At 43.3% G+C, this 15050-nt stretch overlaps 1 protein-coding gene across 1 annotated transcript in view; it reads right to left on the bottom strand.

Annotated features, from left to right (window-relative positions):
- LAMA2 (laminin subunit alpha 2) overlaps positions 1-15050 on the bottom strand; it is a 460887-nt gene that overhangs the window by 336019 nt on the left and 109818 nt on the right. The window contains exon 4 of the mRNA XM_083379924.1: positions 4888-5130. Coding sequence (XP_083236050.1) covers positions 4888-5130 — 243 coding nt within the window. The remainder of the gene's footprint in view (positions 1-4887; positions 5131-15050) is intronic.

Here is a 15050-nt window from a genome sequence, read left to right as displayed (position 1 = left end):
CAGCTGGCAGGTGCCGTCTTCGGCAGCGCACAGCCCCCCCCTCCCCCTGGATGGCAGCAGTGGATTGTAGGCCTGGACATCGGCCTCAGTGGATTTGTTGGTGAATGCCTGGATATTAGATTGCTGCCGGGAATGCCTTTATTCGCCGCTGGAGTATAGTTTGGATTGGCGGGTGGACGCTTGGGGGAGAGGATGTTTTTGCCCTCCCCCCCAGACTGGCGGCAGTGGCCGGCGACCTGAAGATCAGCAGAGGCCTGGCTTGCTTTCTGTGCTGGCAGGCAGGTACTATGGCTATCTCAATGCCCGGCTGGAATCAAGACCTCCCCATTGACAGTCCAGTTTGGCCTGGGATTTGACCGTGGTGGGAGGATGGTCTTGGACTGGTCATTGACCACCTCTCTGGTGTGAGATACCAGTTGGGGTGGGCTTGGCCCAGGACTCCCTTTTCTCTCCACCCCAGATTGGACTCCTCAGCCAGAGTGAGAGGACGGCTGGGGCTTCCTTTTCGATTGCCATCTCAGGTGAGAGCTGAGCTGGTCTAGTGGATCGAGAGACATGCCTACTGGACTTAATATCATTTCATCTGAATAACAATACCCCATCGAACTACCCATTGGAACTATTTGTAACATCTGCCCTATGTGGACATTTTATTGCTGCATGGTCTGTCTCCATTACTCTGAAGCTGATCTGTATGCCCTCAGGGGGGTTTCTCCCTCCTGGGCACAACCAACCGCTTATTTCCACACTCCCCTTAATGACGAGCCCAATTGTTGGGACTCCGAGAGGTGGCTGGGCTTAGATAGGGGCCTCGAGTTGAGATGCGCTAAGAGGCCCCTGATACATTAGCCAGTTATTTTAAGAGGTTAGGGAGGGGGAGGGGTAGGAGGGTGGGGAGGGAATCATTAACCGGCACTCAGTCTGGGCCTGTTAGGGGTCCTGACGGGACGGGGTTGGGGGAGGTGGTTGCTGGTTCTGTGAATGTTGGGGTGGGGCTTCAAATCCCCACGACGATAGGGAATGGCAGCAGGTGGTTGCACGGAGGGCCATATCAACTTCTGGGATTGTGCCCCCGCTGTCTCCGAGCGGTGGCGCGCTCCGACCCTCCAGTTAGCACCCTTTTGCCCGGGGATGAGGGTGATCAGGTCCCTGAGCTTAGGCTGGTTTATTTTAATGCCAGATCCGTTATTAACAAGGCTCCCCTCATTCATGATTTGATTGAGGAGGAATGTGCGGATCTGGTGTGCATTACGGAGACTTGGTTGGGCTCGGAGGGAGGGGTTCCTCTGACCAAGTTATGCCCTCCAGGTTTCTATGTGCTACACCAGCCACGGGCTCAGGGCAGGGGTGGTGGGGTGGCGGTGGTTGTCCGGGAGACTTTATGTCTGCGGGAGACCACCATTGTCCAGATGGCCGGGAGTGAATCCCTCCTCTTAAGATGTGGTCCTCGGGCTCAGTTGGCCTTGTTGCTCACATACCTGGCGCCCAGCTGTGTGGCAACAGCCCTGCATGAGCTGCTCGACACTCTCTCAGGGTTGGCGGTGGAGTTCCCCAGGCTTATAGTTCTGGGTGACTTCAACCTGCCTTCACTGGGAGGGTCGTTTGAGTTAGCTCGGGAGTTCATGGCCTCCATGACAGCCATGGGCCTGACCCAAGTTATTGAGGGCCCGACTCATGTGGGGGATCATACTCTCGACCTGGTGTTCCTGTCTGGACAGTGGTTGGATGATCTGGGAGGGGGTTCACCAACCATTGTTCCCCTGTCATGGTCAGATCATTATCTCCTGCGGCTGGTCTTCCGTTATGCCACCCCCCGCCACTGGGCTGCGGAACCGACCAGGTGGTTCCGCCCCAGGTGCCTAATGGACCCGGAACAGTTCCAGAGGGCGCTTGGGTCTATACCCATCACCCTTACCCACAGCCCAGTCAATGCCCTGGTGGATGCCTGGTAAAAGGCAGCCGCCGGGGCACTTGACTGTGTTGTACCCTTGCGACCTCTGACCCGGCGCAGATCCTGCTGGGCTCCTTGGTTCTCTGCGGAGCTCCGGGAGATGAAGCGTCGGAGACGGGGTCTAGAGAGCAGTTGGAGGTCCAGCCGATCCGAATCTGACCGATTGCAGTTAAGAACCTTTATAAGGTCTTATCTTGCGGCGATAAGGATGGCGAAGTCTAACTACTTCGCTGCCCTCATCGCGTCTGCAGATGATCGCCCGGCCGCCCTGTTTAGGGTAACTCGCTCCCTACTTAATCAGGAGGTGAGGGAGGATCCCTTACGGGGATGAGCCGAGGAGTTTAGTCATCATCTGGCGGACAAAATCGCTCAGATCCGGACCGGTCTGGACTCTGACTGGGCAGAGTCTGATGTGGAGGAATCGGACGGTCTTGAGCATGTTATCTGGACTGAGTTCGATCCTGTTTCCCCTGATTATGTGGACAGGATCATGGGGAGGCTGAGCACCACCACCTGTTTGTTGGATCCGTGCCCCTCCTGGCTAGTTTATGTAGCCCGGGAGGAGACACGAGGCTGGTTCCAGGCAGTAATAACTGCTTCTTTAAAAGAGGGTGTCTTCCCTGCCGCCTTGAAGGAGGCGGTGGTGAGACCCCTCCTCAAGAAGCCTGCCCTGGACCCAGCTGTTTTAAATAACTATCGTCCAGTCTCCAACCTTTGGTTCTTGGCGAAGGTTGTTGAGAGTGTGGTGGCACATCAGCTTCCTCTGTTCCTGGAGGAAACTGATTATCTGGACCCGTACCAATCGGGTTTCAGGCCCGGATACAGCACGGAGACGGCATTGGTCACGCTGGTGAATGATCTCTGGAGGGCTCGGGACAGGGGTTGTTCCTCTGTCCTGGTCCTATTAGATCTCTCAGCGGCTTTTGATACCATCGACCATGGTATCCTACTGCGGCATCTCAGGGGGTTGGGAGTGGGAAGTACCGTTTTACGGTGGTTCTCCTCCTATCTCCTGGGCCGTTCGCAGTCGGTGTTGACAGGAGGGCAGAGATCCGCCCCGAGGCCTCTCATTTGTGGATTTCCTCAGGGGTCGGTTCTCTCGCCCCTCCTGTTCAACATCTATATGAAGCCGCTGGGTGAGATCATTCGTGGTTTTGGGGTGGGGTATCATCAGTACACTGATGATACCCAACTTTTTCTTTCCACCGCGAACCAACCCAGCGATGCCCTCGCCGTGATGTCCCGTTGCCTGGAGGCAGTCCAGGTCTGGATGGGGAGAAACAGGCTTCATCTCAATCCCGCCAAGACTGAGTGGCTGTGCATATCGGCATCTCGGGTGAACCAGACTATTCCATCTCTAACGATGGGGGGTGTTACCCCCCGTTGATAGGGCTCGCAACTTGGGTGTCCTCCTGGATTCACGACTCAATTTTGAAGACCATATAGGAGGCGTGACCAGGGGGGCTTTTGTCCAGGTTCGCCTGGTGCGCCAGTTGCGACCCTATCTGGACCGAGATGCCCTACGCACAGTCACTCATGCACTCGTGACCTCCCATTTAGACTACTGCAACGCTCTCTACATGGGGCTGCCCTTGAGGACCACTCGGAGGCTTCAGCTAGTGCAGAATGCAGCTGCGCGAGTTGTGATGGGGGTTTCCCGATACTCCCATGTAACACCTCTACTCTGCGAGCTGCATTGGCTCCCGGTTGCCCTCCGGGTGAGATTCAAGGTGCTGGTGATGACCTATAAAGCCCTAAATGGCTTGGGTCCGGGATATCTGAGGGAACACCTGCTGCTGGCATCAAGCTCCCTTCGTCCAGTGCGCTCCCACAGGGAGGGTCTTCTCAGGGTGCCACCGGTAAGAGATTGCCGGCGGACGACACCCAGGGATAGGGCCTTCTCAGTGGGTGCGCCTGCCCTTTGGAACCAGCTGCCAGTGGAGCTGAGGACTGCCCCCGACCTCCGTTCATTCCGACGGGACCTGAAGACCTGGCTCTTCGAGCTCTCTGGCCCAGGCTGAGAATTCTAATTTTAGCTTTAATCTTAATTTTAACTGCGGTTTTACTTATGCAGGGACGAATATATATACCGGTATATATTTTAATCTGTTTTTAACTTTTGTATCTTTGTTTTTTAATCACCCTGTAAACCGCCCTGAGTCCTTCGGGAAAGGGCGGTATATAAATGTGATAAAATAAAATAAATAAAATAAAATAAAAATAAAAAGCAGAGACATCACCCTGTCAACAAAAGTGCGTATAGTCAAGGCTATGGTCTTCCCAGTTACAATGTATAGCAGTGAAAGTTGAAGCATAAGAAAGGCTGAGCGCCAAAGAATTGAGGCCTTTGAACTATGGTGCTGGTGAAGACTCCTGCGAGTCCCTTGGACTGCAAGGCGATCAAACCGGTCAGTCCTAGAGGAGACCAAACCTGACTGCTCTTTAGAAGGCCAGATCCTGAAGCTGAAGCTCAAATACTTTGGCTACCTAATGAGAAGGAAGGACTCACTGGAGAAGAGCCTAATGCTGGGAAAGATTGAGGGCAATTGAAGAAGGGGACGACAGAGAAGGAGGTGGCTGGATGGAGTCACTGAAGCAGTAGGCATGAGCTTAAATGGACTCCAGAAGATGGTAGAGGACAGGAAGGCCTGGAGGAACGTTGTCCATGGGGTCGCGATGGGTCGGACATGACTTCGCAGCTAACAACAACCATATCTAAATGTGTCTGTTCATAGTTCTGTGTTATTTGAAACATCTCTCAAGTTTTGTTGGGGGGGGGAATTAACTTTTCCTGTCAAATCCCATAAGGCATATTATAAGAATATTTGAAAATGCTTTATCTGATGAACTTTATGCATATACATGAATTGATGAGGTCATACACATATTCAACAGGGCAGCTGATTGCTACTTTGGTAACAGAATGATCATCTTACCTCTCCATTTTCTAGAGGATGGATTTTGGAATAATATGAAGTGCATATAACTTCATCATCTTTTGCATAAGAAGGAGGCCCAGTGCGAGGAGTGATGTTGTAACGAGTCAGACATTCTGTGTCTGTGAGAGCATGATACTGCCAGGGTTCATAGTTGTTACCATCTAATGAACGCTCCAAAATCCAGTTTCCAGGCCGTGGTGCATTAGCTGCTTTTACAATGACATATGCAATCTGGAATTTCTGAAAGAATAAAAAGAAGCCATCAGAATTATCTATATTATTTTCCTTTAGCTGTTTCATTGGCCTCGCAGGCTGATTCCACACAATCAAAATCTGATTCTACTGTATGATTTGGCCTTAAATCATCTAAAAAGCATGTAGCCTGTTTAAAGCAGAATCTCATATATGATGCAAAAAAAGAAATTAGATGGAAAATCCTGTTCTGCTAGGAAACTATTGCTCTGACCAAGTTCTAGGTAAACTACTGAACACAAAATGAAAAAGTTTATGCTGATTCAATTCCATCCTCATGACTAAAGAGATTGTCTGAGTCCTGTCAGTATAAGGGTTTGGAACATGAAAATGGCAATTAATTCCAATGCTATAACCATTAAATGAAATGGATTGTACTCTTTGTTGTGATTCAGGGTCAGCCTGTGGGTTCGGCAGTTGGGTCGGATGACTCAGAGGAGGAGGAGGGGGGTGTTGAAGAGCTTGCTGATGATGGCCTTGAGGCTTCGCAGAGCCCTCATCCAGGCCCCTCCCACCTGGTCATGACAGAGACCCAGCTGTGTGAGCCTGACAGCGTGGATGAAGATGACCCACAGCTGGCCCTGTTCAAGGATGCCCGACGCAGGAGGCAGTCAATCAGGAGTAAACAGAGGAAGGCAATTGGGCACCTCGGAAGGAGGCCCTGAACTGTATTTAAGGGGAATGTGTGGGAGGGCTGGTTTGCTGAAGGCAACTGCTTGGATAGTTCCTGTTTCATAGCTCCTGTTTCATGGTTGGTGTCTTGTCTTGCTCTGTTTTATGTTAATAAATTTGGCAGGCTTTATTCCAGCCTCTTGCCGTTTGTAAAGGGGTTGTCCCTGCTTTTGCTGCAGGGCTGGTAGCAGGCTGGTACAGAACACTCTTTATGAAAGGGATACTATTGTAGTAACTGTTAAACAGAATAAATAAATAATCAGAAAATCTACTGATAACACACAGGACTGTTGGCTATGTTGCTCATTCTTGTCTCATCAATATTAAGTAAAAGGTAAATTCATTTTTAAAAAAATGTACTAAAAACTTGAGATTCTATAAATGTCTTCACCAATCTTTAAGACATTTGAATGAGTTACTAGTGTTATACTATACTCTGAGCCATACAAAAAATCCTAATAAGTTTCAGTAAACTGCACAGGATTTATCGCTTAGCTTCATCCTTGCAAAATAATGATAATTCAGATGTTAACTTATACTCAACAAACTTTCTGCACATCTTGAAATGTAGCAGAATATATTTTTTTTCTATTCATTCATCCTGAGCATTTATCATTACCATCCTAGCATTTTTCCCGTGGGTGCATGACCTGCAGATGATCTCTGTCTGAAGACTCCTATTTTCATATACTGCATGGGGATTAGAAACATTTAATCAATATTTATTATGATTTGTGATTTCAGTTGGTTTTCCAATCAATCTACAAAGGATTCATTTTCAACTAACCTACAGTATTTACTTTCTTAGGGTGACACACAATGTTATATACTGTAAGCATAAACTGTGAATGTGTGAATATCTTAGCCTTCTTTATAAATCAAGCCTTCATAAATCAAGACAGCAAAATGAGATAGTATTATTTTCAGTATAATAATTAAGTTAAAAGAATTTCACACAGTTGTAAGCATATTTATGTAATATACTTTTGTAAGACAACCAGAGGTGTCAAACTGCCGGCCCACTGGCCAGTTGCATCATACAGAGGCCACGCCCACCCCAGCTCCAGCAATGCAAAAAAATATCATGATATGTTGCAACATGTCACATGACGTGGTGAGTTTGACACCTATGCACTAGACACTGGGAGATGATGAGTTACAGTTCCACTCAAGCTGGGTGACCTTGGGCCTGTCATTCCATCTTAGCCCTGGGGAGGAAGCAATGGCATACTTTTAAAAAACCTTTTCCATTAAAACTACAGAGGCTTGTCCAGATAGTTGCCAGGATACAAGACTGCCCCAAAGGCAACCTTCCCCAAAACCCAAACCTAGTGTCAGTATTATACATATAAATAGTCAGTGGTTAAAATAACGTGGGTGTTTGGAAAGTGAAATCTCCTTCAATCTGAGTTTCACTTCGGATTTCATTTTTGTTTACTTTATTCATTTTTATTTAATCCACTATTTTTTTCTTTGCAACAATATGAGTTTGCCATTGTTTGCTTTTGAAATATTATTTTAGTACCCAGCCTAGTCTACAGTCCCAAATGGTCTCCTATCTAAATTCTAATCAGGCTCATCAATAAATTTGAGTCTAAGTTGACCAAGTGCTCCATTTTAGTGAGACTCACTCGCAAATATTTCTGTCCAACTTGCATGTACAGTTCCCAAATCCATTCACAATACAAAAACAACCCCAGTTTAGCGTTCTTTTCCAATTTAAAATTAATCAACTGATATCTTTTTTTAACACTAGAAATTACCTTAAATTTCACAATATAATACAAATTCCCTTTATTTTCTACGAAAGAAGAATATGCCTATATTTTTCTGGTATCAATGTACTATTCTGAAGATGAAGAATTAATGGGATGACATAATTTTCATTTGGTGAACTTTAACACAGGACACCAAGAAAGGTCTCTAAATGTTATGGAGTTAGGATAAGAAATAAAAAGGAATAACATTTTTTCCTCTCTTTCAGAAACCAGAAGAAAATGTTTCATTAGTATGGTAAAATCTTTTTTTTTCCAATGGAACATTGCCAATTAACACCAACTAACATTCTGGAATTTGCTAATTACCGAATGGAACAGATGAAATAATTAAAGGTGTTTAATTTTTTTTATGGTGCCTTGGCAGCATTTTCAAGTTGGCACTAAAATGAGAAAAGTAGAAAAATGGACATTTCACACTATTATGTTGCTACTGTGACTAAATACTTCTGGGATTTCCCAACAGAAAATTATGACAACTACATAAAAAGGAATTTGGTGGCAACTGCTCTTTGGATATCTGTTCCAGGCCAACAGCTTCATTTCCCACAAAGGTGAGAACTATAATGCTAAAACTGCACAAAAGTGCATTATGCAACATTTTCTTTACTGATCACTCTTGAATTTGAATTGTGGCTTGTAGACATCAAGCAACCAGTGAACAATGTAGCCGTCTTGTTTATAAAATATTATCTTTTTCATCCATTTGCATACAGCAAAGTCATTGTAACAACTGTGGACTTAGCATATGAAAATAAATCAACCCTCCCAAGCTTGGCCTGATGACTTTGAACCACAACCCTCCTTGTCCTTGACCATTGATCACATTGATAGAAATTTATATAACGTAGTAGCAACAACATCTTTGTAGGATGTCCATGCAAGGTTCAGATTAGGAAGAAGTTATATAGGTGAAAATGAAATAGACTAAAATAGATTAAAATCCTACATTGTTAAAAGTTTCCTATTTCTTATTTCCAACAATAATCTTTTAATGTTCCTATTATGTTCACAAATAGGGCACAAACAGCTATTCCTTACCATCTGCTAGCATAAAGGTTCTACCTTATGACTTAGGTTGACATCAACTGATAGATTTTCATGAATTTGCTTGACTCTTTAAAAATATTTGGAAAGCAAGGAGATGGTAAAGGAACAGCAATTTTGAAATGCATGGAAATTTTCTAAAATCTGAAAGCATCCCAATATTTCTACATTCATTCATAAACCATTTTTTCCAGATAGGTTGTAACACAAATAATAATCCAAAAGGTATGGATAATGTGTTTGTATTGGAGTTACAAAAGAGGCTTGATAAAATCTCAAAGAAGCCCATATTATGAGACAAACAACTGAAAAAAGATCAAATCCTATGACAATATCTGAATTAACTAAGGATTAAGACTTTCACAAGTGAAAGGAAAGAATATAAAGTTGGTTTGTTTGATCAAGATTAAAATAAGACCTTTTTTAAAAAAAAACACCCTCTTTATGAACTTCTTCTTGGGTTGAAAAGTTGATGTCTTATGTATTTGTTTATACATAAGGGATGAGTTATGGGAAGAAATATCTGTTTGTAACCTTATAGGGGGTGATGAGCTATCAAACCTGTTTATATTTGTTGAGATGAAGATTGCATATTTGCATAGTTCTATTCTTTTTCTTTATTTCTTTTTATTTTCCTTTCTGAGTTTAGTATGTATAGGTTTTTATTACTGTAATACACAGACATGCACACATTATTTACTTCCTGAGGTATGCAATGGCAGAATCAGACTTTGTCTTTCTCTCTGTCTTAGACAAATGGATGCCATTCATGGAAATGACACAATGCAGCTTAAATACATCTAAAACATATTTTACCATCTCACAAAATGATCCTGCTTGATATGTATTGGTCTTTTAGAGAGGGCTTTATAATGTAAGGTTTCCTCAGGAAATGACTATATTTTACTACAGTATTTTTCTGATTTATTATCATGAGAAGCCATTTTCAAGTTCTTGGAGAAGAAGAGCTTGGAATAAATAGCACATCTGTTTTAAAGACATCCATTTGTATTTACGTTCCTCAGGCAATGCATTTTATGGATCACAGAGGACCGAGATGAGCAAAAGGAAAAAAAAATCGCAAAGTGTTAAAACCAAACATTCTAACTGCTGAGTTTTAAGCCGAGCTTTGAATTAAGAGGCAGGACCTGCTCGGACAACTAAGTATCAAGTTAGCATCAATTTAGCACTGCTTCCAAGAAGCAGTATATTGGCTCTGACTTGTTACCACGTTCTGATGAAAAAGGTGCATGACTGAAATCACCCAGACAGGCAAGCAGGAACCATGGCTGCCCTTAGAAGAGAATCTAATGCAGACATGTCAAACACAAGGCCGGGGGGCCGGATCCGGCCCGCGAAGTGGTTTCATGTGGCCTGCGAAGCCATCCTGGAAACAGTGAGGGAACGGCCCCCACTGCCTTGGCCCTGGCCCAGAGACCCTCCTTGTGCCAGAGACCCTCAGATCTGTCCCACTCCTGCCCAGGCCCCCATAGGCACCCTTGATGTGAACAATGTAGAGCTGGCCACGCCTATCCAGTAGGTCATACACAGTTTAGCCACGCCTACCCAGTAAGCCACGCCCACCCAGGCCGTACCCACCCGGGCCCTTGAGAGCAACTGCAATGCTGATGCGGCCCTCAATGAAATTGAGTTTGACACCCCTGATCTAATATTATCTTTTTTTTTCAATTGTTGCAACTCTATTCACTGTGATTATTAATTTAGAGCCTCATTCTTGCAACTCCTTTTTTAAATGTTTAAGCAAGCAATAATATTTGGCAATGGCCTGAACAGTTTAGTTTGGGATCCTAGAACAACTTTCCCCTGAGTAGTCCCTGCAGGTGTGTGGAGATTAATGCTAACAGTCAACATAGCCAAAGGCACTGAAGTGTTGTCTCCAGTCATACAGCAGTTGTTGATCAATATAAGATTATTACAAAAATGCTGAAATTTGCACAGCCTAGAAGCTCTCTTCCTTAACCCTGATAATGCTGGACCTTGGCTCACATGATCTGCATTTTCTCCTTGTTAGGTAAAGTTGTTGAGATCTGTAGCACATCAGTTACAGTGCTTCATAATAAAAGCAGGTCCGGATTCCTTTCAGCCAGGGCTTAGACCTGTATACAGGACAGATATGGTGTGCTCTGGTGGGTCAACCTTTCTGGTCCTTTTAGATGTTCCAGCAGTCTCCACTATCATCAACCATGGTATTCTTCTAGATTGCCTGCAAGGCAATGTGGCGATTGTGAAAAGTGACGTCATTCTGCCTTCAGTGGTAATAGGGGAAGAGAGGTTAGCTCAGTGGTTAGTGTCTTGGGGGATTAACTCTCTGTCCTCCACTTTTTAACATCTACATGAAACCAATGAGAGAGGTTATTTAGCAGTTGTGAGTACAATTTATCAAATATATGAAACCAAACTTTTACATTACACCCATAAGCTGTAATGGAGATGCCAATGATGCCTTCTGGAGGTTCTCAGGTCTGGATGGAATGAAATGGACAGAGACTGGACACAAGTAAGATGGGTTTACGATGGACGCAGTGGCTCAGTGGGTTAGGACGCTGAGCTTGTCGATCAGAAGATCGGCAGTTTGGTGGATCGAATCCTGAGTGCCGCGTAACAGAGTGAGCGCTTGTTACTCATCCCAGCTTCTGCCAACCTAGCAGTTCGAAAGCACGTAAAAATGCAAGTAGAAAAATAGGGACCACTACGGTGGGAAGGTAACAGCGTTCTGTGTGCCTTTGGTGTCTACTCATGCCGGCCACATGACCACGGAGACGTCCTCGGACAAGCGCTGGCTCTTCGGCTTTGAAACGAAGATGAGCACCGGCCCCTAGAGTCGGAAATGACTAGCACGCATGTGCGGGGGAACCTTTACCTAAGATGGGTTTGTTTGTCCATCAGGATCTGAGAGCCATGGTGGTGCAGTGATTAGAATGCAGTACTGCAGTCTAACTCACTGCTCACTCCAGGAGTTTGATTCTGAACAGCTCAAGGCTCACTCAGCCTTCCACCCTTCTGAGGTGTGTAAAATGAAGACTCAGATTGTTGGGGGCAATATGCTATTCTGTAAACCACTTAGAGAGGGCTGTAAAACACTATGAAGTGGTTACATAAGTCTAAGTGCTATTTCTATCTTCTCTGAATTCCAGTTTCACTGCCCCCAGATTTATGATATGAACTCACAGCTTTTGCTGGGGCAATAGATGAACTCTGCTTGATGAAACACCTTTTGGCCAAACCTGATTTTTTTTAAAAAAACTACCCATAGTAATTCATGTCTTCATTACAACCTGGTTGAACTATTGCAATTCATACGACATAGGGCTGCTTTGAAAGATCACCTGGAAGCTACCCTCGGTCGAGAATGCCACCCATTATTTTATGCCTGTGCTTTGGGCCCTGTTTCCAATAGACTTCCACATGGAATTTATAATGCTCATTTTGACCTATGATGGTATCTAGCTATCCCAAGACCAACCCAATATCAGCCCTACCATAAGGACCTATTGGGTGAAATGTCTAAGAACTGGATAAAGATAGAAGGTCCTACTTTTTGCAACAGCACCTACGCTTTGGAAAAGCTTTCCAGAAGAAGTCAAATTAGACTTCTCCCTAATTGTATCAGGAAAATAATTAAACAGCAATGTTTCATAGACTGATTATTATTTAGAATTATCTAGTGAAGTATGTACATAGTTTAAATACGATGGATTTGGATTTTTTTCTTGGTGTTGTTTTGGTCCATCATGTGTTTGTGGGATTGTATTTCACATCCATTATCATAATTCACTCTGATTGTTATGGTCATGGTTAATTTGACTAGGGCCATATAGCCTCATTTTAAAAAATTGGGTTTATTGTGTTCTGTAACACAGCTGCCATTGAAAATGGGTGCCACAATTAGGCAATTGGTTTCTTGGTCTCAATTGGTCCATATTAATTGCTGTCCGGTTTGTATCTTCATTTCTGGATTCCACTCTGCATGTAGAGTTTTTCTTTAAAAAGCCCTAAATGAATCTTCCCTAAATGTTCATATAAAGAGTCTATTTAGCCTCTGAAGGCCTGAATTTCAACTGTTTGAGATGAGAAATAAGACTGCTGAATTGTCACCAAAGGCTTGAATTCCATTCCAGCCTTGTTGAGCCTGCTCACAAATGCTTTCTCATGCCTGGTGAACATTAGCAATTTAGGATCCAATATTTGCTTTTCTTCACATTTACAGAGGAAGCTGTTTCACTGTCATCTTTATGAGCCGTAGTGGCGCAGTGTAAGAATGCAGTATTGCAGGCTAATTCCATTGACAACCAGCAGTCCAATTCTCACTGGCTCAAGGTTGACTCAGCCTTCCATCCTTCCAAGGTCACTAAAATGAGGACTCAGATTGTTAGGGACAATATGCTGACTCTGTAAACTGCTTAGAGAGGGCTGTAAAGCACTGTGAAGTGGTATATAAAACTAAGTGCTATTACTATTGCTATTCATAAGTGGCATACAGTAAATGCCTCAGCAACTCATTCTCGGAAAACACCAAATCCTTCCTTACAGGATGAGATTTTTGGCATTTCAGAACATGGAAAAGTTCAGAATTTATCTTCAACAAATCAATATAATAAAATTTAGAGTGAAGGTATATTGAGACTTATAGGACTAAATATTGCCTGACTTAAAATCTGGAAATTTGACAGAAAGAATCAGTGGAGGTGGGAGGAATCAAGGCTATCCAGACTTGATTTTTAATTAAGGCTGAGTTGCTACGTACATTTAGACGCAAGTTTATTCCAGTGAAATCTATGATGAGCTAGTGGTAAATAACACATTCAATATTTCACTGAAGAATTCATCTAACACATTTGCGGAAAGTTCATGAGCAAAAATACTAAGTACTGTGTTATAAAGCCATCTGGTTTTATCTATTAAAAGATTAATTTCTTCCTTTAACATTTAGAAAAGTGCAACAGAGTTTCATTTCAGTTGTAACAATTACATTGCTAGTTCCAAATCCAGACAGCACTGGATGAAATTATAAGTTCTACAGGGCTAAATACTGTATGTTGCTAGAAATCTGTTTAGTTGCCAACTCCATGTCTTAGAATTGTTCTATTTGAGAACTACCGTAATCTTCTACTTAAACCTAAATTTTGGTTGTATAGATTCGATCTGGGCATAACAATCAACAATATTTCTGGACTGAGTATCAGTCATCAAACTCATCAGTTTCAATGCTTTCATTAACCACACTGCTCATGATTGACTATGCTGTACATACCAATAAAATGCAGTATGATTATATGATGTGCAATTCAGTTTTCTGCTCATTTTATGCTATTGTATGGTATTGTGGTTTGGTATGCTGGTCTGACAGCCGCGGACAGGAAAGTATTACAGAGGGTAGTGAGCACAGCACAATATATTGTGGGCTGTTCCCTGACACCACTGGATGACATCGCCAGGGCTCGTTGCCTTGGAAGACTGAGGAAGATTCTCAGGGATGACTCACACCCTGGACGGTATCTCTTTACTCTCCTACCATCCGGTAGGAGATATAGGAGTATAGCCAGCCGTACCAACAGGCTGAAAAATAGCTTTTATCCGTGGGCTGTTAGGCTTTTAAATGGGACATAATCTTATGCAGAATTGACTTGGGAGGCCGGTGTGTGGTGTAGTTGGTTCACATAGTGTGGTGGGATGGAGGGTTTGTTGTCACTGTGTGTTGGGGGGAGAGATCACAGGGGGAGGCTCAGCTAATCTCAATGAACACATGTACTTTGACAATAAAGGTTTATTTATTTATTATTAGTTAAATCATTCATGAAAAATGCAACTAAAATTCAGAATTAAACTTCTATAAGAAGAGGCTTTGTTTTATTTATACGAAGATACAAATGAAACACAATAAGCATTTAATACTACAGTACACAAAGCTCAAATTGAATCATGTATTGGTTAAAAAAAACTTATTTCCACTTCAGCCTTTGAGAAAAATTCCAAAAGCTGTTTTTAATGGGGAAAAAATTGCGAAGTTATTTACATTCCACAGAATGTAAACAAGAATCTTTTCCTTATCATATTAATTGATTATTCCCACATTTGCACCCCCCCAAAAAAAATAACCCTTAAAAAATCAAACGTACAAGGGAAGCTACATCAAATTAAATAACTAAAGTAATAATATGAAATAACTAAAGTTATGAAAGTGTTATTTTACCAGGCAAAATCACAAGGTACCTCCTAATGTTGACAGAAATGGACTTTAAATTAAACTTGTGTCCCAAAAATACTTACAGATAGCAACAGCTGGTAAATTATTTGTTTGTAAGCTACAGGCTGTTACCTCTGACCAACACAACTAAACAGAACGGGGATCTTCTCTCTATTGGCAAGACTTGAAGGTGATTGTAAAGGCATAAA

Source organism: Vipera ursinii (assembly GCF_947247035.1).
Source record: "Vipera ursinii genome assembly, chromosome: 1".
In the NCBI taxonomy this organism is placed as follows: domain Eukaryota; kingdom Metazoa; phylum Chordata; class Lepidosauria; order Squamata; family Viperidae; genus Vipera; species Vipera ursinii.
This window is presented reverse-complemented; position numbering and strand designations above follow the sequence as displayed.